This window comes from Harpia harpyja, chromosome 4 (assembly GCF_026419915.1).
Source record: "Harpia harpyja isolate bHarHar1 chromosome 4, bHarHar1 primary haplotype, whole genome shotgun sequence".
NCBI lineage: Eukaryota > Metazoa > Chordata > Aves > Accipitriformes > Accipitridae > Harpia > Harpia harpyja.
The window spans coordinates 4,446,699-4,473,363 of NC_068943.1; the positions used below are offsets into that span (position 1 = coordinate 4,446,699).

A 26,665-nucleotide genomic window follows, 5' to 3' on the forward strand; every position below is an offset into this window, starting at 1 on the left:
CTTTTGTCTCCAAAGTAGCACCTACAAAGTGATTACGTACAAGCGTTCAGGAGTGCTTTATATACGCATACGTGTGCATGTAAGTATTGATATAACATATTTTGACAAAGAAAAAAACATACAAAAGGTGCATAATTCAGACCCACACTAAGCAGGTTAGTCAGACCTTAAAGTTAATGTAAGGATTCCGAGGCTACCGACTACATGTTCCACCTGCTCTGTGTTTCTGTTCGTATACAACACATACCACTACATAATATACACTTTTTCCTAAGTACAAGGTCCTAAAAAATGAAAAAGTTACAGTAAGAATTTAAAACTCTTAAAACTAAACTGCATAATTTCCCTTTTTAAAAAAATCTAGAGTCCTCTGTAGAAGTTTAATTTTCATAAAATAAGATGACTAAAAAAATGACAGCAGAAAAGAAATACATTTAGCATCTTCAATTCTCTCTGTGGTGCTTACATTTTCAGAGCCTGGTAACAGTAGGTGATTTTATAAACTATATGGTGTGACAGAACTTAATGAATATTGGATGAAAAAGAATTCCTAATTCAACAGATACTCGCTATAATGTGCACAACTTGCTAAACTATAGCAATACTTATTAGACCTCCAGCATTTACTTCTGCTTAATATATTTCCTTTCTTTTACTTGGTATTTAAAATACCAAAGAAAGATCCTATTGTACCCTACAGCTCATTGGTATTACAGCCCCAACACTTTTATTGCTGTTGTACTACCATTACATGTTATTACACTAGGACAACAGTAGACTGAAAGATTTTAAAAAAGCTTAAGAGGAAAAAAAAAAGCACAATCTACGTGCCAGTCCTGCAATGAACTATTAGTGCATCAAATTCCACCTACCAATACATCCAGGTTCTAGTATTTTTCAATTCTTTGCCACATCAAAGTCTTAAAGAGTTTTCTCTTTCTGGTAAGAGTCACTGAAAGACCAGACTGCTGATCACACTGGCAAAGAGCAATGCTGGAGCTCTTCAGATACGGCAGTACATTTGCTATGGTGTGTAAGAGCACTGAACGTGAACGCTCACTATCGTAATTAGTGGTTTTGTGGTTACCTATCTTAAGCTTCGTTATCAAATACGGAAAAAAAAAATTGGTATTTACAAGTACCATGTTCTAAGGAAATTACAGACTACACGACACAAAAATAGCCAGTATATTCCTATCTGTGGCTAACAAAAAAACCTCCCACACAGCCATGCACACCAGTTCCGCCAGCTTGAGCAGCTGACACACAAGCACAGGTAGACAATCAGAGCTAACTTCAGACACAGAAGAAATGAATTAAAAAAGCATCTGGCAATACACTACTCATAAGATGAACTCTGTGACACACCACAAGTCTCCGCTAATCTTTTTTTAAGCCAACTCGTTGACAATTCTAAAATCTAAAATGCAGAAAACAAACACTGTTGCACAATGGGCCTGTAACGCTGAACTTTTTTACTCATATTAATTTTGTTCTTAGCGGCATGACATTCTCAGGAGAGAAATTAGTTTCACAGTGGCAGAAAATATGTATGAAGACACCAAACGATGAGTGTCTACATAAAAATAGCTGTTCTATTTTTAATACGACAATAGAAGTAAACAGAAAGAGAACAGCCTAGACACTCCATATGAGTTCCTCAAGCCATTGCTCTGAAGCCTCCAGCGTAATTAAAATTTCTTTCTTTGGTACCACGATGGACCACGTGAAGCAATCAGGCATCTCCCACCCTTCATTTTCAATTCACCTCTCCCCCTAAGCACAACTCCCAGCCCACCCCATCTACCTGACAAGTGACAGCCCAATCTGATTAAATGCTTGCAAGGGAGGGGACTCATGGGCCTCCATGACAGGCCAAAAGTGATCACCATGGAGATACATAATTACAGCTGTCAACGCGTCTACTGTCCTGCTGGCATCAATTTGATTGCTCCCAGCAATAATGATAGACAAAGCTTAGTGTGCACTCTCCTGCACCCAATCACTTTATCTATTCCGTGGTCCATTTAGCTGACATGCAACATTCACACAAGCAAATAACAGCAGTAAGCAGAACATTTAAGGCATTTTAATTGTTTTTTCTTTGTATGGATGGCTCACAAGCGCAAATGTTATTACATAAAACTCCTGCTGCAGCATTAATTGAAGAAAGATTTGGTGGGACAAAGACTGTAGGGGGTATAGTTTGTCCATTATCACTTGTACTTTCAACAGGTCTCACGTTTGGAAAATTGCAAATTGCAAAAACTTGCAAGGGCAAAATGTTTGACATCCTGTTAGCTATTACAACGTGGTGAAAACTTCTAACAACCAGCGGAGTATTCATTATAAATTCTTATTAAATACACTCTTTGTTTCATTAAAAAAAAAAGTTTAGATACATCCAATGATACCTTTTTCCCTCATCTCCTCTTTAAGATCACATAATGCCTTTTAGATCTTCACAATTTTTTTCTGCTTTCAGGCTTTGAACACAGCATGAAGCCTTAAAGACCAGAAAGGGTCAGGTCCCTTCGGAAAGTACACGGGCAAAAACAATTTAAGCAGCAAAATAAATCATATATCCAATAACATCTCCACACTTAAGATTCCTCCTGTACTCTTTCACTATTATCCATGCAAGCAATCAGACTGAATAATCGTATTCACAGATGGTACAGCCTCATCATTCTGCTGACATAGTGTCATGTATATGTGCACTTACGACTTAGACTACCTTGATTTTACAGGAAGGCTGTGTCCTCGTTCTTTACACATAGCAGAAAACACTGTTTGTTAAACAGCCATTCCATATAGTTAGACTGTATCCTGAAACATGTAATAATCGCTGTAACAAATTTCCTCTTTAAAGTCTACAAAGCTAAACAGAAAGCACCAGCAGTTTCTCCCTGGTGTACCCAGTTCTCTGTGCTTAAAGAGCCAACTCAATATTTCACTGTCCTTTCTAATCACCACGGTACTTTTACTAAAGCTGTGTTTGAAAAACTTAAGCTGAAAGTTATAAAACGTAACAAAATATTTCAACATATAATGGTTTCCTGTTATACCCAATCTGAACATTTTAAACCCAGTTTGGAACTGTACATTTTTAAGCAGTTTTTCAGGCTGCACAAATAAGTATTGCCATGTCCTGTCCGCCACCCCCTCCCCCCTGGCAAAAAACTGGAAAACAGGCCCGATTTACAAAGCTGCTGAGCACATATAGTCTCTGTCTATAAAAGAGACACTCAGCACCTATGAAAACCAGAACCAAGTTACTTACACTTGGCACATGCAATGGTTCCTGATACTGAGACAGTTTACCAACGGATGGCAGGCCAAAAGATTTGTAGGGGTCCTGAAATAAAATTCAACACGAGAAAGCATTAAGCTTTTACAGATGCAGAGAAGATAATGTTAAAAAGCTTGAAGTCTAACAGAAACCTCTGCTGGAATAACTTTATTTTCTTCCCCAGAATTACTTGTGTTGAAGTACAGTTCTTCATCCACCTACCCCTGCAACTCCAAATAAAGAACTGGAAGCATATAAATTCTCTTGCATTGCAGTCAAAAAGCAGAAAAGAAGTGCTCTGCACACAGCTACAGTACACCACCAAAATATACAAAGATGACGTTTTCATTTGCTACACTGTGCCTTGGAAGAAGGATGGGAAAGTAGGATGGGTAGAGTTGAAAAGAGAGTATAAGGAAAAAAATTTCAGATATAAAAAGGGCAGTTAAGAAATCAAACTGACCTTTATGCCTTTGGAAATCTCCTACATAATGCAATACCAATATTAATTTAATAGGACAGCAAATAAATATATGGCCTACAGAATAACCAAATTCATGGCTAAGTAGTTGGATCCATTACTTAATGTGAGGGAATCTGAGCTGAACAAAAAAAAAAAAGCCCAAGCATCAGTTACTCCAGGGTAAAGCCTACTCATACTCAGAATAGCTTCCATGCCAATCACAAGGCAAATATTTATTCTTTATCAAAATAGTTCATATAACTGGTAATCAGTAGAGCAAGCTGAAGATTCTGTACATGTCACAAAGAGAAAGAAAAAAGCAAAATAAAGATGCCCTGGGTCACAAAAGTCTCAATAGTTAAGCGACGGAAAAAACATCTCAAGGTGCTGAATTACGTTTGAAAAGCACAGTTAGCTACAACACTCCTAAAACAAAATGAACAAAGCTAGGCATAATTTTTTTAATTAACAAATCTTGATTTTCATGTATCAAAAATGACAGCAAAAAGATGTTACCTTGAAACGTCCCAAACATGCTTGAAAATGGGTTTTATATTTTAGTAAGCTTTTTTAAGGTGAGATAGAGAGTTGTACCATAATTATAAAGTTATTGTCTTGGAAGGCACTTTGAAAGTTTGTCCTATAAACTGTAGTTTCAGAAGACATGTAACTTGCTTTTTCAATGACCTATTAAAATGTTTTAGTACAACAACAAAAATTATGTAAGCCATTGAATTTCAACTGTCTTTTTAAGTCAACAAGTTTTAAGCACACAAGTTAAACCTGGAAACGCTAGTTAACTGTTAGCAAATAACTCCACCGCTTCATCATTAAATGCGAACAGAACATATAGCAAATGTCCTTAGAAATAAACCTTAGCTATCTCTTTTACCCTTTTTAATTTTGATTTTTGGAAAAAAGCTATGTTGAAATACAAACTGTATTTTTATATGAAAAAATAAAAATTCTACAAAAGCTCATTAACCATTTGTGTTACATACACTAAATCGTGACTTTCATATGATATTCCTTGACTTTACCTTGGCATCCATCCACACCTGGGTATTACTACTCCACAATTCAACCACCTACCCTCCTCCCCATTACCACTCATTTACCTCAGCATAAACTCGACATTCAACCGCCCAGCCGTTGATGGGAATATCAGCCTGTTTGTGCCTGAGAGGGTAACCCTTAGCAACACGGATCATTTCTTGGACTAAGTCCAGGCCCGTAATGCATTCTGTGACGGGATGTTCAACCTGCAAGGTCAAGAACTGTCAGTCAGTAGGTAACAAAAACAACAAAACAAAACAACAACAACAACAACAAAAACCCCTCCCTCTCCATAAACAAACACAGATAAACAAGAAATTAGACCAGCCACAGAAAAGACAAAGAATGCATTCCCACCTTGGTCTTTCTCCCCAAAAGATTTCTACTTGACAAACTCCAGCAACCACCTTCTTTGCAGGGAAGCCCCCCAAAATAAAATAATTAGCAGATCACAGTAACTAAGAGCAGCATACAAAAGGAGGACTATAGAGAACACCTAGGAGAGTTTGGGGTTTTGCAGGGTTGGTTTGGGGTTTGGTCTTTTTTTTTTTTTTTCATTTCTTTTACAAATTCAAATGCACCTAGAGACGAGTTAATTTTTCTTAATTCAGAAGCTTTTCCCATTTGATTTTGTTTTGAAAGGACTCGCGCTGTAGCCAGAAATATATTTTAACTGAAAATCTCAAAGTAGCTGATAATCAACCCGTTCTGCTACACTTAACACGGCACGTACAGGAGCTGCTTACATTTTCCATGGAACTAGCCTACCCTGAATCTCACCCATTCGCCTGCTTTCACTAACCTGTCCTGACAAGCGACCAGATTAGCGTAATCTTGCATCAGCGCAGTGTAGCAGAAATGAGCAGATGGATCCTTCAATTTTTTTTTCCCCCTCCAGACTTATCTGTTTAGTGCTTAGCATGCACAATAGCTGGGCTGGACCAGCAGAGTCACTCTGCGCTCTCAGCAAATTGCTGCTAACGGCTTTGGATGATGCTGCCATGGGAATACCCGTCGTTCACACTAACCCAGCATGTGCGTACAAGCATGCACACATGTGCGCGCATATGCACATACACACACGCATTTTTCTTTGAAATGGGGATATAAACAGAGACATTTACAAACTTTAAGAAAATCTTTAACTAGACATAGTACAGTAAAAAAGCACCCAAAGATAGGAGGGCGCACCATATAGATGAAGTAAAAGACAGGCATGTTAAAAGCATGTTCTATCACACTGAGACAGCTGTTAAGAATTTCCATATAGAATGTATGACAGAACTGCCATTTTTATTACAAAATGTTTGTGTTCCAAGGGCCAAAATACCTTAAGAAAATACATTTCACAATGGTTTCTCTATCACAAGATGTCATACCACGTACATTTTGTGACACAGGAAAAGGTCGGTGACCAAACCACTTGCCTTTCTTCCTTCAAGTACACTAGTATTAAGGAAAACATTGTCATTATAATAATCTCGTGGCTTATCAGAACAAGAAGATGCTTTGGTCTTTAAGAAAAAAGCTTTGTAAAAATAAACAGATGGCATCCATAATTAGCCCTGTGTGTGCTGTGAGTTTGTTTAGAGTTTCAACAACATTTTAAGACGTTTTGACATAATTTTAATGACAAATCATCACTGAAACAAGCATCTATTCTTTGAAGGATAAAAGTGACATTGAAATGGGAATCTGATTATACAGTTTAAGGATGTACCTTTGGGATTCAATCTTGATTCTGCCTAACACATGATATTCTCCAGCATGTCAAGCTTAATAACAGTATTTGGAGAATCTATGAAACATCTCAGTGTCTATCCTGCAGTGTTAAATTGAAGCAATTCAATTTCTATTAAGACTTGAAGTTTCTATTAAAACTCCCTAAGTTTTAATAGAAAGTTACTTATCACACATTCATATTTGGACAACAGATCTTTTTCTCTTATTTTGGAATTTAAATTTTAAAAAATTACCTTCAAGTTTAGAACACATTTGGAATTCTAACATTCCAGATAATTAAAATACAATATTTCTTCTTTTTTTTTCCCCTCAAAGACATCTGCATTATTTAGTTATACTGTCATTTTTCTTGGATAGCAATTGGCATTCCAGATTCAATAGCTTCATTGTTGTTTTCAGATTTATTGTTGATGATCAAAATAGGATGGAATGTTTCTGGAAAGAAAAATATTTTTGTTGTTTGATTCTTACGACTCACAAACATTTATTTAATCCATTCTTCAGTACAGATCTTTGACTTGGTCAATATTTTCTTCTGTTTCTTCAAAATACTCCCTTTGTGTCTGCACAAAAAACAGCATTCAGAAAATATGACGAGGAAAATTTTTTGAGGTTTTTTTGGGGGGGTGGGAAGAAGTTGTTCTGCTTTCTTTTAGGACTGTGCTTCAACTAGTGCTATTTAGGCATAATGTAGACAGTACCAATCATATCACTAATTTTGGGGAACCAAATACATTTAAAATGCATTTTAGTATATATTAAGACCATCAGATGACCAAAATGGGGTAGAAGAGAATTTTAACCTTGAAATCGTAGTTGACTTATTTGTAACTTTAACCTTTCACGGAGGTGCACAGCTCAAACCGCACTTGTTTTAGCATTTCCAGTTTTCTTTCGGCAAGGGGAGGGCAGGAGGGGGTCAGTATTTTTAGCATTATAGAGAATATGCTTCAGCGTACAGTACAAAAGGACACTAACAAAGCAGTAATGCCATATCCTCGTTCAACAAGCACCCTACAACAAGGTTTTGGAGGTGCAAGAATCCACCCACAGAGAGATACATGCAGGATCTCAAATTAAAGCTCTAATCTTTTACAAAGTAAGGAAGGATGGGGGATAGGAGAAGCGAAGAAATCAGAACCCTCTTCTCCTTCCCCTCCCAAAAAAAGAAAACACAGAAATCATCACTCCCTCCTTATGAAAGCTCTACAGTAACTGTTGCAGCTATTTGACTAAGGTAATTGCCGTATCTATTTTTAAATCACTTTAAAAGCTAGGCTTTAAATGCCTTCCTCTTACTTTTCAGCCTTCTACTTCAGGCGTCCCTCCTGTTTTGCCTGCCTGTTGTATTTTCTTCTATTAATTTTATGCTATACCTCTGCTCCATCAACAGCCTTTACTTGCAATTTCATGGATGCTAAGTCAAGGACTAAATTTTTAGAGATGAATGCAAGTATGCTCACAAACAGAGCTGAATCACACTCAATTGATCAACTCTTTTAGCTTTGGACCATACTCAATTTTGTAGTCAGCTGGTCCAAGATCTTGCCAGTGAAGCCCTAGTCAATAAGGTAAGAGCCATTGGTGGTACGGTTATATCATAGCGGGTAAATTCACACATTATCTCTGTCCTTTAACACAAAGGGCAAAACCAGACATGTCTGCAGCAAGCAATCTACAGATCATAGCTATATCGAGGCAGCTGTACCTTATTCTCAACAGGACAAGCAGAAAAATTGATCACCAATAACTCTCAATTAGCTGCCGAAAGTATCACCTTTACTACCAGTTCCTTTACTTATACCAAGTCTGGTCATAAACAATTTAAAACAAGTCATCATTTCAATGCATGTAAGTACAATACATACCTCCTTTAAAAAGTCTTACTCCCCACTTTGTGATCCACACACACCTCTTTCTCTGAAAAATGCTACTTATATTCCTGCTTTCAAGTCCACAAAGCCATACCTGTTATGGCCAGCAATCTCCATATGGGGTAAAGGGAAAGTGCTTCCCCTTCATATTGGATCTGCTCTTCTTCTGACATCTCACAGCAATCAGATTCCCTGTCAGCATTACAAGTGTTTTTGCTTCCCTAGCCTTTTCCACTTTATACAACAAGAGACACTAGTGGTAAAGCCTGTAAGAAAATAATACCTAAGTCCCAGTTTACAGATGGTGAAGCAGGTACAAAAGAGCTAGAGGAGCCTAACAACATCGCAGTCCAGTTAGCATCCATCCCCAAAACAGTATGGAGAGGCTGCTAATTCTCCTGCTGTTCTGTGACTGCCAATGGTCTGAAAGCTTTACCATACTGGGGTTCATCCACAGCTACAAAGACAGTCATGCAGTTTTTATGAATAGTGGGAGCTAAGAGTTAAATTAGCAATGACTGCTCCCATTACATTCAGGGGAATAATTTCAGGACGCATTTTTCTCAAGACCATCAAGGTACTCAGATCTAATAGCAAACACTTCTGGATACTCTCTCAGATTGCTCTCTTACCTCTGTATGCATAAGGTATCAAGTTACTCACACACCAGTTGGAGCAGTCAAGCAGACCACAGTGGCCAAGAAAATCTAAATTTCAGTAGACTTAAAACTACAGCCTATGTCACCCCTACTACTGTAAGTCCCTAGCTGGTGTCATGTACTCCTTTACATTCAGATAAATAATCTCAAAACTAACTTTCAACATACACCTCAGCTTCCAGGAAACATGATTCACCTGGAGTCCCACGCGCTTTTCTGCTGCAGTCAAATCCAGCATCAATTGACCCAAACCCACCAACTTACAGATGCTCTTCAACCCCCTTTATTTTGGTAAGCCTGGTTTCTATTTCAGAGAACTGAACAGCAACAGAGGTGCACGCATGTTCTGCTCTTCAGGCATGCCAGCTTCCTGACTACTATGAGCAGGAGCACTCTGGGGTCACATCTTCTTTCTGCAAAATAGTTCACATGCATATGGGGTTTGGGAGCACATAGTAAAAAACAGCTTTTCAGAAAGGCTGCTGGAGAACAGACGATGTTTGGATTAACGTACAGAATGAATGGAAAGCACACAGGAATACATAACAGGCAATCTCCTGTGTTGTCCTTTTCTATAGACATAGTATATAATAACAGTTGCTGTTTATTTTCTGATTTATTAGTATGTGATCAAAGAACTGAGTGCAATCAGAACTACAAAAATTTCCATCAACTAAGATGCTCAGGTAGACTTCTTTTATTGTTTCCTAAGTAAGATGTTGCAGAAATAAGAAGTACTGCACAGACATTTGGTACCAACTAATTTTTTAATTATAGCGTATAATAACTTTGAAAAAATATTTAAACCACTTCCTCATAGGAATCTATCTTCCAATAATCATTGATTCAATTTTCTCAAGTTTCTTTGCAAGGATTTGTTTCTTTATTGTACTGGACAGATGCGGGTAAGAAATCACTTACGCAGCCTATGAATACCGAATCTGTCTTTTCTGTGTTTTAAACAAGCAGCATACACCTTATATCAACCAGTTATTTAGCTCACAATTTCAACATAACTTTCTCAATTAACATCCTGCACTTCAAAAAAAAAACCAAAAAAAAACCTCGCAATCCAGTAATTCTACACAATTTCCTTTCTCCTAAATACTCCATGTAAGAAAATACAGAAACTCGCACCCACAAAACCTACACTTTCTTTCCTAAAGATGCAATTCCTGCTTTCGCTGTATTAGCAGCAGTGTTAAAGCCCTCTCAGAGTACTTCGTTCAAGGTGGCTCTGGTCACACTGCAGCCATTCTTGGGTTTTCTTTACATCAAATTCACCAAAGGAAAGAAACTAACGTACCCTGTGAAGAATGACCTTTTGTTTCTCTACTTATTAAAAAAGGAGGGGAGCCTCCTTTTTCTCTACTTTTTAAATAGTATTCTATGATAGTTATGTGGTAATGTTGTCTCTAAGATATCACTCCGTGCCCTGGCAGCACTGTTAATGGCATCTTTCAGATTCAATGACTTACACAAACAATGTCGGTCTCTTCTGTCAACAACAATTAGCAATGCTTTTCTGTAGTTCTTTTAGGAAGCCTGAAAAGCAGACAACCAGTAGCTACATAATGGAAGTTGCATTAGGAGGCAAGAATGTGGCAAAAATCTGGTTAACTGTTGTCGGCTGACCCTCTTGTGTGAAGAAGTGTTGTTTGGCAGCAAAATCACCTTTTCTTTCGGTTCTAAAAATGGCCATGAACAGCTGGTATAAACTGTGTGCAGAATGGATTCTGGTGGGCTTAGGGGATTGGTAATGGGATAAGAGACCTTTCACCTTTAGGTCAGTAGTTCAAATCCAGCCCAGGTTAGCAGCAATTGAAAGTCTTTACCATCTGACACTGTTCGTTAGCCTATTTAAAATGACTGAAGCAAAGTGTCACAGTAAAACAAGATTCCAGTATTAAGAAATACGAAGAGTCTCGGCAAACAGCAGAAACAGTCGCTTGAGACTTTACTTTGAAATTCCGCCATTCAGACTTTGCAGAAATCTACTCCTCCAACTCCTGACAGCCCCTTTCACTGCCACCACACTCCTGCCCACCTATCACCATTCATCCTCCGGGCAGTTATGCACACCAAGACAACAAAACCGCCTCTTGCCGTCCCATGGGTCTGCTACGGATACCAAAAGTCACCACCTCTCCGCGGTTTTAGCTGGCAATCCAGACTCAGCTCATCACTTCGCTATTTATATTTTGCTGCTACTGTTTATATAGTGCAGCTGCAATATTTTCCAGCACTTCTCTCCTTCACTGAGCAAACGTGTAGCAGGTGCTGCCTAATGATGTGCAACAGAATACAGATACCATTAAGAGACTGTTAGAACCAGGAGTTTATTAAGCAGTGGAGCTCCACACAATCACCAACAGGATTTCTACATACTTCTAGACATTTCCCACCTGTGCTTTTTATACTTTCATGAGTGGACAAATAGATGAAAAGGGGGGTAGAAAGAGACGTGTTGCATGTAAAAATTCTTCCTCTGTCTTTTACACTAGGCACAGCCCATTTCGTACAAAGACAAAGCTCTGGGATATAATATTTTCGAGAGGTCAGTAAAATCTGATGAAACCACTGAAAGCGATGAACAAAAATCTTAACGTTGGCTAGTGTTTTATTTGTGTATGGAAATTTATTTACATTCACCTTATGCCTTAGACTCAAACTACTTTCAAAGAACTTGAAAACATTTACGTAAAACAAATACTCTCACTACAATTAATTGTAAAATAAAAACATACAGATATGCCATTCACTTGCAATAAATCTCTTATAAACACATCAGAGTGTTCTATAAAATTAACTTTCATCCCCTAAAAAGTTATGACAAAAATATTCAGTCACATGAGGAGAAAACACACTGCTACTCAAATTACTATATTTCTCAACTCCACTATGCTGAATACAGTCCATAAAAATGATCTTTTCAATCAGATTACTCTAAGGAAATTTGGTCATGTTTTGAAAAGGGAGTGCTCACTTGTTATTTAAATCACACGAGTGAGGGAGACAGAAGGTTACGAGCAGACCTGAGCCAGACAGACAAACTGTATTTAGGGTAAGTACCCTCCTCACACTGCTCACTGCACTTTTTTGCTTCTCCTCAAGCCAACAAGAGATGCTTCTCATTTCAAGGTACTGCAAACCTCTAGAATATGTAATATTCTCCCTTTGCTGTCACCAACTGATTCACATGTAAGAAGCTTAGCCACACTGCACACCCATATGCTAACAGGTATTTTTTATTTACAGACTGTAGACTCTATTCATGTAGAGTCAAAAAGGAACATTTCTAGTCTTCCAGTGAAAAGCAGAAGAGACTTTCCTGGTGAAAGCCAGCATTTCTGATGGTAGTGTGATAAGGAGATTTTGACACAATTTGGAAATTAAAAATGCTATCAACCTAAGGGGTCAGAAACTTTTTACTTATTTCAAAGCTCTTGTTTGGCTATTTTGGACTATGACTGCCTTTGATTAGGCTGATGACAACTAGGTAACACAAAGCACGATGCAGGGTGAGCAGCTATAAAGAATCAGATATTCAACATCTGGTCTGCCTCAACACTCCTAACAGTGCTAGCTGCCTGAAAACCACTCCCAAAGTGCCCTAAATGACAACGTACAGAAGTTCTCTTGTAGCTGCTAGGGCAGATGTTTCTTGCTTTTCACAAGAAAACATAGAATAACTAGTTTTGCTAAACAATTACTCAATCTCATGTCTCATACTTATCAGCTAGCCTCTAAAAGATGGTAGAGCAGCAGATACAACAAAAAGAACGTTGCCAACAGCAAATAAATTATTCTAGCTGAATCACTTGGAGGGAGTGAAACATCTGTAACAGATTTGTGTAGCATACAAGGGACACAATGGAACTGATTCACCAAGTTTTTTCACTTTCGAACCTCATATTGTATTGCAGCAACACTTAACACAAAAATGAAATAAAATATAAACTTCCTGTAAGGTGCTACTTACACTTTTTTGCAGAATTATATAGCAGAAAAGGTATATTCCCAAAGAGTTCCCCAAAAAGACAGCCAAATAATAATACAACTCTCAATTACTGCAAAATAATTTACAAAAAACACTGGAAGATATCTGACAGATACACCAAAGGGAGGGAAAGGAGAAATCAGCAGGCAGTGCAAAGTATTGGACACGGTTTAGTTAGCTTTACAGAAGTATCTTCTGAAGTCTGGATCTAAAGTAAAAAGGCTACAGTGATGCGATTAGAGATAGCCGAGATGTTAAAACAGACACAGGAAATTGCATAATTTAGTAGACATGTTCTGATGATGCTGACAGGTAGCTGTGTCTGTAATGCACACTGACAAAGACCTTAGGAGCATCATTTAGGAAAGTTCTTCCAACCGTGGAGTGTTCAGCAAAAACAAGGCAAGTGAGCCTGTTAGCCACTGTTCACAGTTAGCAGATGCAAAAGGAAAAGGCTGAAGCAATATAGGGACATCTGGAGACTTTCCTAGTTCGGCAGTTAAATCTAGACAAGCTTCATTAGAATTTCTATGTTTGGCTCTCAATAGAAGGGAGCAAGAATGAGATAGTTGCACAACCGTTAGCTGAACAGAAAGTAAAGCTTGAGACCTGGGAGAAGTGACAGATCAATCGGGTAAGCCTGGGGAAGAATCAGAGAAAATTACTACTCTCCAGCCTCAAGCTGAAATGCTAATTAGAGACAATACACAGTCAGGATAGAGGAATTAGAGAATATCTACACAAGTACTGTAATTTAAGATTAGTAAATTTCTTTAAGAGTTGGAAAGAATGAGTCTGCTATTATAGGGGATTGTCAAACTGCTTAGGTGATATTTCAAAAGGAGTCTTTAAAGATGGAATTGTGAAAGCTTTCTTACCATGTACGTGGAGACCTCTACAACTAAGCAAGCTTGAGGTTTGGGACTTCGAACACCTACCACTACGCATTGCGGGGGGAAGACACCACAATGCAGCAAAGATAACATCTTAAAAACAAATTGCAAAAAGAATCACCTCCAAGGATACTCCATCACTAATTCCACTTAGGAATTGATGGACAATAACATACTACAGCAAGGAAATGGTTTTGAATGTCTGGTGAGTTATGCAGAAAACCATAAATTAATTTTCTTCTATGTAAACAAGAATGTGGAAAGTCACTAAAAAGTGTTCTCTCAAAAACTGTAAGATTGGGAAAAGTGTAAATAATATGACCAAAGAGACAGAAATTCTTCATAATATTTTAATGAACTATGCATTGCCATTCACCACCACCCTCTCTAACTGAATCTAAGGTAGACCAGACTGCACCTAGCAAACTCCTAGCAAAACCATGTGAAGTATAACTATCATGACTAATTCCAAAAACACTGCTGCCCTGCAAGGCAAGACAAATTTTACCAGCAGTCTTCCCCTGATACAGGGGAAGATTGCCACACTCTCATTCTCCATTCCTACCCCAAATCCTCTCTCACTTCTTTACCCAAAGGATGAATTTACCCAGCCGTTATACAAAGTCATGCAAAGACATCAGAATTACGAGGATCTCATTATGCTCTATCACTGCCCACGTGTACAAGCAGCAGGCAGGACACATCCCTAACAAAATGTAGCTAAAACAGAATAAGAAGCTAATCACTTTGTTGCTTGACTCTACATTTCAGTCTTTCTGGCATTATTTAACAAAGTGAGAAAAGGAGGATAAGGATGATGGAATTGACCTTCTTACAAGTTGAATTTTCTTCCCATCTTTGAGAATGATATCCAGACTTCAAGTTATATACCTGTTTTCTTAGATTATGACCAGAAATGCATTATAACAGTCAAATAGGTAGAATGGGTTTTCCATAAAACACTGTTTGTCCATTCATTTGCAGTATACATTATAACATCTACTACTGACCGTATGAGTTGTTACAAAAATCCTACACCATGTCAGCATGCTTTTTACACAGCTGCATTCCAGTCACAATTTCAATCATATGCAGATTGCTAGTGTTTTTATTGCTAATATACACGTATAGTTTTAATCATCCTCCTAGAGAAATTCAGCAAACGATCAAAGTATAAAAAATAAAAAAAAGAAACTTCAGGGACCAGTGGGGAAAAGCATCAGAGCACAGTCGCTAGCCACTTACTGTGAACTCACAGTGGCACTTAACAGTGACCTCTTGCAAGGTCTTTAGGTCAAGTGTAACAAAGAGCAAAAGCTCTGAACGTTTACTTGAGTGCTGTGCAAGGGCTCACTGCTGTAAAGTCTTGTATACGCAGGCTTATTTAAGTGAGTAGATCTTTTAAGTTCAGTGGGAAGTGCTCACATGCATCAAGTTAGTTATGCGTAAGTCTTTGCAGGAGCAGACCTGCAAAGTATGGAAGGAGGTTATGTTCTGTTTTTTTAAATAACACTTTTCTGAATCTGTAGAGCTGTTTTTCTTACCTGAAGTCTAGTATTCATTTCCAAGAAGTAGAAATTCTTACTGGAGTCCACAAGGAATTCTACTGTTCCAGCAGAGGAATATTTTACTGCTTTGGCAAGAGCTACTGCTTGCTCTCCCATTGCTCTTCGAGTTTCAGGGTCTAGAAAAGTGCTACAATACAAAAAAAATGCCTTCCTTTAGTTAAAAAAAAAAAAAAAATCATTTCATCTTCTGCTTAAACTACAAACAAAAGAGCACAGCATCATTGTTTAAGTTATGAAAACATGTCAAGACTGCAAAGTATGCCTTTACATTTATATTGATCCTAAATAGATATACTGCATGCTTCGCAATTACTGCTAATGTACAAGAAATTTAGGATAAATAACAGTATTCTCTAAAACATAAAATAGCAGAACACAACTTTTTTAGAACACTGAGATCTATAATAATGCAAGTTAAATGAAAATAAATACATACAAACCCATGATATTTTAGAAGGCATATCTATTTGCAAAAAAACCTGTAACTAAAAAATCCATCCTATGGAAATATGAATGTCAAAATACAAGGCAGGAGGTCTAAGGGGAGTTTGTTTTCTGCCTCTGAATTAAAACAGCGTGGCCGTTTCGTTGATACCCTATACAATAAAGAAGTTTTGGAAATTAATGAAATATTTATTCAGGCTTCTTATGTGAGATTTCAGTGAAGAAAATTTGGATGTTCATAATATTTAACTAAAACACCGTCAACGACATCATGACTTAAACCTTCATATCCTGTATTTCCTCTCTCAGCTTTACTTGTAAGCTGAAGACTAGTTATCTGTCTTTGTTAATTGCAATTCATTCTTTTCCACAAACCCTAGACAAACCCAAGGGCACCCAAAGAGCAGCTCAGCTACCACCTTGGGAGCCACTGTGAAAACTGCTCAAATGCCTTCTCATTCTAGGAGAGCAACATGCCACTTCCACTGGTCCAGTGAATCGAAAGACTTAGGAAGGTACATATCCTGCTTGTTACTCTCTACTGCAAATTCAGATTTAGATTAACCTATGCAGATTGTTAATTTAGGGCTAGAGAAATTTCTGTGGCTTTCCATCAAAGCTGTGAAACTGGTCACCCCTCACCCTGATATACTGACCTGCAGTGAAAGACAACATGTAGCTGTTCATCTTCTACGAGCTTATAAATATGCTTATTATATTTCTGCGGTGACTTACATTAGGCACATAACTCAGTTATCATCTTAAAAGTACTTTTTTAAGGGAATAGGAAGTCATTTCTACCTTACCTCTAAGTTACTGTTTAAAATGAAAATACCAAACGTTATGTACTTCTTGAGATGTCCTCAAGAGCGAGTCCTAATTCTGCAAAGGAGCAATCAGGAGCCACCACGTATCTGAAGTGGCCCCATCAAAGTCAGTGAAGCTCCATCTGGGGCCCAGGACTGCACTCAGACAGACACCAGTGTTGGGTCAGGACTTATCTTGCAGTATTTCCTATGGGGTTTTTCACTGAGACCTAAACTCGGAGAAGAGCTAGAGACTTCGGCCACAACAAACCATATCTGACATGACACAAAAAGTGAGGAAATATCTAGGCAAACTGGGAGACAATGGAATCCTTTTCATTACAGGAAAAGTGCTACTTAGCACTTCCATCTTTCCGATGCCCACAGGGGCAGATTCTGATGGATGGTAGGGCAGGCATTTTCAGAATTTAGGGAAAAATGTCTTTCTTGGTAGACAACGGGATCAACAGGAAAAGGAAGTCAAGTCTGATCCCAGGAAAGCTATCGGATCCTACACCAGATCAAAGGGAAAAACAGAAGATGTGCAAAAGTGTGTTATACCTATCAAAAATAGGCACTGGTAATGTAAGAGAGTTTCATAGTATTTCTTATTTTGATTCAATAAGAGGATAATACATTACACAAAATCAACAATCTATAATTCCATTTGGGGTTTCTGCAGGGCTTTGATCACGAAAGGTCAATAACTGGCTGGCTTTTAAAGAACATAACCTTTTCAATATCCGCTTCATACTCTACTTCTAGAATAACCATTATCACTTCTCATATGGATGAAAGACGGTTACTCCCCTTTATTACAGTGGTATCTTCCCTATGTTTGTTAAATGTAGGTTTGAGACCTCTCTGTTCACCTCCTGCTGTGGAGTGGAATGGAACAGAGGTGTCACAATGCCAAACTTGATCTCTGCCCCATGGTTAAGCTTTATGCTCTAAAATGACTGGATCATCCCTCCAATCAGCTAGGTTAATCAACCAAAGTTTTCCTATTCCCCTCCGCTGCTTTACCTTTCGTATACATTGTTTCTCCCTTCTTTAACAATGCACCTTTTACAACTGAAATAACTCTTCTCCAATCTAATTAGGCATCACTTGAAAACACAGCATTTTAAACCTCACTTCAAATCTTTTTCTCACACATATCCCTGTTATTCTTTTGACCAAGTAGCTCCTATGGCAGCATGAAGGTTGCACGATAAAAAGGATTTGCAAGATAAAAGCACCAAAAAGAAAAAATAAGATCAGACCTGACATTTCACTCATAAGACCTTCTTCAAGCTGTTGTAAAGTTGATCAAAGACAATACAATTGGTTTGTGCCATTGTTTCTACAGTTAGAGAGATGAACCACACGGGCAAGATGTTAACTCTCCACTTCTAGTTCATCAGATAATGTTTCCCAAAGTATCTCCATCACCTTCACTCACAGATAAGGTTGAGATTTTGAAAAGTACAGACAGTTACACTCAGTGGAAATTTACTGCTCAGCTTAGACACCACCCCCCCTCCCTGCCGCCACCCCACCCTCCCCCCCCCCCCCCCCCCCCAAAAGTCATCGATAGCATTTACCCTTTCTCTGAAGATACCACTGCACTGGGAGAGAATAGTACCTTCATTTTCTAAATGTCAAGGTCAGCTTTCCTGCTCTAGGAAGTAGTTAGGCATACTGTTTGTTTAAAAGAAATTACTTACCTACAAAAACCATTCTCCTTTGAGATATCTATTATGTACTACCACACCGCGGGCATAAATACGCTAAAGTATTTGAGAACAGTTTTGCCTCTACATCTAAACTGTGTCCAACCTATGAATCACACACAGAGTCACAAACATAACAGGCTCACTGTTTCTCTTAACCCCAAATCCTTCAAGGATTTCTAGACAGAGTGATAGGAAATGTGGAGTCTCGTATACATACATGCAGCACAACTCTAAGGAGAACTTGTACATAGAGTCTAGTTCAGTAACACACCTTTTTGCTAAGTTCTTGCCTATATACCTTCATTCAAATTTTCAGTGGCTTCAAGCAGCACCTTGGCAGTTAATCTGGAATATGATCCTGAAATACTTGGCATCATACTGAGATCTTTCAGAGAGAGCTTAGTGCTTGGAGAAAGTGAAAGAAGTTGCTCTCTGTGCACCTTCCAAGGACAGAAACATTCCTGAGAGAAGCTAACAATGGAGCATGCAAAAAAGGTCACAAAAATAGTTTAATTGTTTCACTTGCATTCTAATGCAGTCACTTAGTGGTAAACTAGCCTCTCTTAAATCTCCTGCCTCTTAGATCTTTGTCACCAACAGAAACAGAAACATTTTTCTCCTTTGAACTGAAACTGAAATAACATCTTTCTAGAAAGACACCGCAAAACTAACATCTAGGATAGATAAGGCAATCTCAACTCTGAATGTATGCAGCTAGGAATAAAAAAAATAAAAAAATAAAAAAAACATAATAAACAAATGATTTCCTGCCTGAGATGAAACTCAGGAAAATTTCAGGAAACTGTTGAGAGACTGTCCTAAGAATCACCTTATTCTGAAAGTCTTAGATGCTAAGATTTAACCCAAAGGACACGGAATCACTGGAGAAAAGTAGAGACAACAAAGGAGAAGAAGCCAGCAGCTAGCAAGTCCTAAGGACTTGCTCACTGAGGATGCTGATACGGATCTTGCCTGCTAGTACACAATACAACAGCAAGGCACTGTTCCATCACTACTTGCCCAGGAAAGGCCCGAAAACGTAGAGAGAAGGTTTAACACCCTGTGTCCTGAGGCTCAGGATTTTGAGATATGATAGTTAGAGACCACACCATAAATACCATGTTCAGTTTTGGGCCCCTCACTACAAGACAGACATTGAGGTGCTGGAGCGTGTCCAGAGAAGGGCAACCAAGTTGGTGAGGGGCCTGGAGCACAAGTCCTATGAGGAGCGGCTGAGGGAGCTGGGGTTGTTCAGTCTGGAGAAGAGGAGGCTGAGGGGAGACCTTATCGCTCTCTACAACTGCCTGAAAGGAGGGTGTAGTGAGGTGGGTGTTGGTCTCTTCTGTCAGGTGGCTGGAGATAGGATGAGAGGAAATGGCCTCAAGTTGCTCCAGCAGAGGTTTAGATTGGATATTAGGAAAAATTTCTTCACCAAAAGGGCTGTCAAGCATTGGAACAGGCTGCCCAGGGAAGTGGTCTGAGTTGCCATCCCTGGAGGTATTTAAAAGATGTGTAGACGTGGGGCTTAGGGACATGGTTTAGTGCTGGACTTGACAGTGTAAGGCTAAAGGTTGGACTCTGAGACCTTGAAACTCTTTTTCAACCTAAATGATTCTATGATTCTAAACGGTATTCCGCAGAGGATCAAATGTTTTATCTCTTTGGCTGCTACAGCAAAGGATAGTGCTGGATGATCACAGTGAGTGGAAGGGCCTTTGTGTGGCACTTCTCCATAACAACATTCCAAAAATCTTAACTTTGGGCATCAAATAATACAGATAGCCAAGTGCCTCTGAACAGCTGGACATTCCTTCACCCAAGTGGTGAGGCAAAAGTTAAAGTGCTCTAAAAAGCTTCTAACAGGTTCTGAAATGGTTAGATAGGACACCTGCTCTCACCAAAGTGAAGTTTAAGAGCACTCCTTCAAGCTCCAGTTATTGAATAGGAAGTCAGCTACGACTCTTGTATATTTATTGTCCATTGGTCCATTTACTTTACATTAATCCAAAGGATCAATGGATTTTCTGATGAGCTTATGGGCATTGTTTCTCCAAGTGGGGAAGAACCCCTTATTAATCACCCTAGCAGACAGGAAAATACAACCACACCCTTGCATTTTTTCTTACCAAAGTACACTGTCTCATAGCAACTGTCTCTGAAAATGAACAGAGAAGAGTTTGGGTAAAAGAGGAACAAAATCTGAACTAAGGAACAACAGGCTACTAAATGTTACTCATCTGTTTAAATCTCAGCCTCTGTGGTGAATGAGAAGCAAACAGCATCTTCCGAAAAGGTGTGAAGCTAGAAGCAAAGAAAATTACTGTAAATCACTGGAAATTTTACGAAGCACTTATTTTGCCCAGCACTAACTAAAAAACTGGCCATGCTCAGATGTGTCTTATTGTCTGTGTTTCCCAAAACAGAGCAGGACAACTGACTATGTTAAAAGAGTATAAGCAAAGTCTGTTGGTCTCCTGCTTGAAACCAGGGGATTGGCCACCATGAAAACCAGGTCTCCCCTGAATACTGTAACCTCATCAGGGTGTGAACTAAAGAGCTTTCTCTCCTCAAAAGAGAGATTTCTTTTTATTTTTTTTTTTTTCACAAGAGACTGAATTTCTCTAGGAAAACTGGACATTCAAACAGGAAATGATCCCATAAGGATAAGTTCAACAGCTGCAAACTTCGCTTTAAAGAAAATCATAGAAACTATTCTCAAAGCCAAAAGGCCCTCAACAATCAACCTCTTAAACTAGATACTTAAGAAAACATCATCACAGGAAAAAAGTAAATTAAAAGAGACTTGAGAAGAGGCCAGAGTCAAAAGCCCTAAATTGTACAAAAGCCAAATAAACATTTTAGCCCATAGCATCCCCATCTCCTGGGCTTCATGAAAGAAAGGAAAAAAAAAAAAAGCAGCTTCAACCTATCTCAGAGCTCTTAATGGCAGCTACCATTTAAAATAGGCCAAAAAAAAAAAAAAGGAATACTGAGGACTTTGTATTTCCTCCACCCAGCCATATAAGAAAAGGTGTTTCCAGGAGTCACTAATCAATGAGACTAACTGAAACAGCACTCACAAGGGCTAACTTCAGGCTTTAGGGTCTCTATGGTGTCTCACAGAAGTTAGTGCCCTGCTTATCTGCAACAGTCTTGCAACCCTTTGCAAATAAATGGATTCTGCAGCCAACTGCAAGTGGTTGTAAGGCACATAAGGCTTCCAAAGCTGTCTGTAAAAGTCTGGCAGAGTCTAAAACATTCAACAAGAAGGAAGAAAAGTTTTCATGCCAAATTTTGGAAGGTATTGACTTGCCCACGCTGTTTTGTAGAGTTATAGGAAGGGATGTGAAAACTTACTGGCAACTCCAACAGAGAAGCCCAAGAAAGTTAAAAGGCTGATACTTCTGATGAAAGAAAACACTCTGTTCACGGTTGGTGAGAGAAAGACATATCACTCCCTTTAATTGACCACAGGCATGAAGAATGAGCAGGCAGCAGTGGCAGACAGCGCTTTACATGTACTCCTGAGGCAAAAGACACTCCTCTCGAGTGCTTAGGTGCATATATATATATGCACACACACATTATCAGGACCTGAAGCCTTCATATTTCAGAAACAAAAACATAGTAAGATCTCTAGGTATAAGGCTTCCGAGAAATCCACAAGCACTACAGGAAGCAACAACAGCTATTTAAGCATTTATTAGTGAGTTTGTATCCTTAGATTTAAACTTTGGTTTTTAATTTAAAATCTAGGTCAAACAGTGTCAGTCCCACAATTATGATCCACCGTTAACTTATATGCTGCTGCCTATAAATAAACATCATTTGAATTATGTGCTTTTCCTCATATCCTAAATTGATGCATCACATACTTCTGTGCTATAAAATAATGGCAAACCCATCCCTGCTGGTGAACACATAACACTGGGAATTCCCATGGGTAGTGATATACCTGTATCTGGTTTTCTGAAATCAGAACTTCCTTCTCTGCCCTTTTTTCTACTTATATTCTCTGATGAATGCAATGCAACAGAACACACAGCAAGACCATACCTTGCACAGCAGCAATGTATTTCAGCTCATTTGAAATCAGGATTAAGATCATTTAGTACGTTTGAGTTACTGGACACCTACCATCTATAGTTCACTACCATGAATGGTACTAAAAGTGGCGCAGAGTATTTAGTACTTCATGTTCCACTTCAAATAGAAATAAACAGTATTATCTGGCCCTCTCACAATTACTATAACATAGTCAGATATCTATATCTGTGGTAAAATGAATACTTATTCCATGTTTTATTTTAGTCTTAAAGCCAAAAGTTGAATGGCAAAGAAAAAGAAAAATATCTCAGATATATATGGTTTATGAGATGGTTTTCTTAATGTATTTGATTTATAAGATCCATATTGATTTTATACAAGATCATGAAAAAAATTAACACCACAACACCTGTTCTCTTCTTACAGAAAGACATTATGAAGCAGGATCAAAACACCCTCAAGTACAACATCAAAATTGCATTACAGTCAAATAACTATAACTTAAAAATCTATTTATTTTCTTTGTGGTTTTTAATAGAATAAAATTTGCTTGCACTTGTACAATAAACAAAATCAGCAGCTTTCCAAAAGTGCTTTCAGTAACTATGAAGCTGCATGAAGAGTCTCGTATACATACCTCGGTGCTTCCTCCACAACTTTTTGGTTTCTCCTTTGAATGGAGCACTCTCTTTCATTCAACCACAAGGCATTACCATGTTTATCTGCCAAAACCTGAAACAATAACACACTGCTATTAAACAGATGTATGCATATGGCCTTTAGACATTATACTGTTATGTAGCATTAAGTTAATTTAAAAACAATTTCTTTCCAATCTAGAAATAAGGTTGGGAAAAAAATGCTAGTGTAGAAAATTAATTGTATATGAAATACTAATTGAATGCTCCTTCAAATTCTGAACAGGATTATTTTAAAGCCTCTATATAGAGTCTATATATGGCAAAAACCCACTCACTCCAAAACTGGGAGAAGCTCCCAAAAGTTCAGAAATCAGAAATCAAAAGACTGAAATAAGATTAAAAACACATTTTCAAGCACTTAAAATTGTATTGCATAATGAAATTACTGAGAAGCACATTGTTAAGCAATATCTTGTGTCAACGAAGGAGACAAAAATCTCAAAGAATACCAAATTTTGCTGCTGAATTACACATAAAGTTTTCAGAAACAACGGCTAACGGAGCTTTCTCCATAGCCAAACCACAGCACCCTGTCTTTAATAAAGAAGAAAAAGTCTTCAGAAACTTTGCGATCTTTTTTATTAAGAAGAATAAAATTTGCTACTTCCTCAATACTTTCAATGGAAATTAAAGCAGTAGTTTCAAGGAATTTCTCAGAACTCAGGTGTCAGTTACAGTTCTTGGCTGCAGCTTCAGTTCATGGAAGAGTTAAACAGACAGTCAAGCATCTAGATCCACCTACCTAAATTACACGTTAGAAAAAACACAAGTTCAGCATAACAGAACTCTCAATCGATTCTGCGACTTAGAACTGGAAGGAAAAGAAAGAAAAGGAACTCTATCCCTTTATGAAATCAACTGTACGGTACAGTCATTTCCAATAGTGGGATACTGGATTTGAGGATTCAAGTAGACTTCTTCCAATCTTATGAAGTTATACTCTACACTTATTCTTGGAACAATTTCTTTCATTGCAGAACACACCTGCTCCCTTTCTTCCTTATAAAATTTTCCCTCTAATCCATTTTTTTTCCATCTTCCTGCTCTGATCTGCAGGAACCTGTGCCAATATTCATGCTTCATTCTTTAATAGTGCAGTTCTACACTGAAAACAGACAAGATAAAAAAGAAGACAATCTTCCTCAAACTGTGTGAACTCAACCATATCTACTCATATTTGTGACAACAAATCTGTATTATTTATTATTCCTTTTAGCAGTACAGAGCGAGTATGGCACTAAGCAAGATGAATTCTTGCATCTATGACACCAATGTTTGCTGATGCGTGAATAATCTGGGTAGATGCGACTGAAAACGAGGCAGTGATCTCATGAAGATGACTTGCACACACTGTGCAGCATCAGACCCAGAGTGCTCTGTGCACTGTAGGATCAGACTTACCTTTTTCCTCAGAAATTCTGTTGCATTCCCATAAATTTATGGAGCTTTCTAGGGGAAAAATCCCCTCCAAGAGTTCTACAAGATCAATGACTTTGGGAGTTCCTAAACTACAGCTTGTCCCAGAACCCTCCTCCCTGCCCAGGAGGAGGTTTAGCAGCAGCAGCACCAGGGTGCTCAAGCCAACCACTAGATTCTGTAACAGGTGACTCAGTACAAAGCCAAAAAAAACCCGCAGCAGTGTCTAAAGCAACTTCCTACCAGAGTCCTAACTCATCCAATCCAGAACTAAACATCACAGAGCTCTACGGAAACCAATTTGAGAAGACCAAAGATTTTCGAGGCGGGGGGAGGGGGTGTCTTTTTTTAATATTAAAACAGTACCTCTAGGGCATAGCATGGTACTCGATGGAAAAAACGCTGTCCTATAAGTAGAATGATTCCTTGTGAGCACTTCTGTTTCATTGCTAGAAAGCCTACAACTTTCCACAGAATTCAGCCTCACCAAAACAAACCAAGCAAAAAGTCCTGGAATATTTCAATAAAAATGAATTCCTATGCTTGCTTCGCTTCTCTCTCTTTATTTTCCTCAAAGGGATAATAAAATATTTTTCAAGCCAACTAGTAAATATTTTCTTTCACTTCAGGACATTTCTTGTATCCTACTTAATTTCTGCAACCTGGATCTTAAAATAAATGTTTTTCCATTATCAGTTAACATGGCTCAAAAAGAGACATGCATGAACATTTGCTACGAAAACATAATTATAAATTGAATAAGCCAAACAACATCTAGTGTTAGGCTTTTACTTTCATTTTGGATCCACTGTTTTCATTATCAGAAACTAAAGAACATACATACTTCATAAAACAATTATATTTCAGAAGACATTTACAGAATGTTGAAATCATCATCTCTAAGACGATGTGAGATTCCAGTACACATCTCACTAAAAAAAGCATATCACAGCTACAACTTTTTTTCTAAATATCTCAATATTCCTAAGACAAAATGTCCTGTTTTGTGGGATTAGATGATTAGGACATTAGTACATGCTACGTACACCTATATACCAAAACAATTAAATAGAATGTATCGCAACCTCTCCTAATTCAGCTAAATTCTATTTCCAGTTGTAGGATTGCTATTTAGCCAAGTAATAGTTAGACATTCCATGTACTCTTACTTTAAACTCAGGTCTCTCATATCAGATATTTCAGGAGAACAAGACTTCAAATCAGTTCAAGCATAAAGTCTATTTGGACTCTATTTTCCTGTTAATTGTTTTAGTCTTTTCTCATGTTTTACAAAGTGATTGTTTCATAGCTAGACACAGGAAACCCCTTATTTAACAATTTTAAGTACCAATGCTTTGGAGCTATATGAGAATGTTAAAAAAAGTTCTATTTAAAAGTTACTGCTAAATTAATAAATATTTGGCATCTGGTCTCAAATTGTTTGTATATTTAGCAGTTTGAAAATGAACCAAGGTCAACGTCCTAAAGCTGATTAGAACATGAAGTTAAAATGATATGTTATGATATTGTTAAAAGGTACCATCAAAGTGTTTGTGTAAGGAAAACAACATTCATTGTACACTTTTTATAAATAAAACTATAAATTATTAATGGCAAAACTATTTTGTTTAATCTAGGTGAAATTATTCGATTGTTCTTAAATGCAGTACTACCTGATTTTTTCGAGGTAACCTTTTTTAAACCTAAAGGAATCAAGACAACGTAAAATCTGCCTTCAACTCATGAAAGTACAGAGGAATCAATGTCATCTAACTTTAGTCATCAAAGAGTCAGTAGGAACCTGCTGAAGCTCCCAAATCTACAAGCACTGAAAGGAACAGATCTTTAAGATGTACTGATTTGCATACCAAAAAAAGACAGACAGACATAAGTAGCCAAAAATTATTAACCATGGCAAGAGAATATAGGAAGATGCTCTAGCAGTCTGACCTCTCTTGTAACCTAAGATCAATGCTGAAACTAAA

The 26,665-nt window shown here is 37.9% G+C and overlaps 1 protein-coding gene across 4 annotated transcripts in view; it reads right to left on the reverse strand.

The window, feature by feature from the left end:
- Positions 1-26,665, reverse strand: part of PCCA (propionyl-CoA carboxylase subunit alpha) — a 301,407-nt gene that overhangs the window by 163,398 nt on the left and 111,344 nt on the right. For 3 of the 4 annotated variants that reach the window (XM_052785694.1, XM_052785695.1, XM_052785696.1), the window contains 4 exons: positions 23,201-23,295; positions 15,525-15,675; positions 4,874-5,017; positions 3,284-3,358 (listed from right to left, as the gene is read on the reverse strand). In XM_052785694.1, the coding sequence (XP_052641654.1) occupies positions 3,284-3,358; positions 4,874-5,017; positions 15,525-15,675; positions 23,201-23,295 (465 nt within the window). Of the gene's footprint in view, positions 1-3,283; positions 3,359-4,873; positions 5,018-15,524; positions 15,676-18,787; positions 19,184-23,200; positions 23,296-26,665 lie in introns of those variants that run through there. The other variant, XM_052785697.1, reaches the window with a different exon arrangement.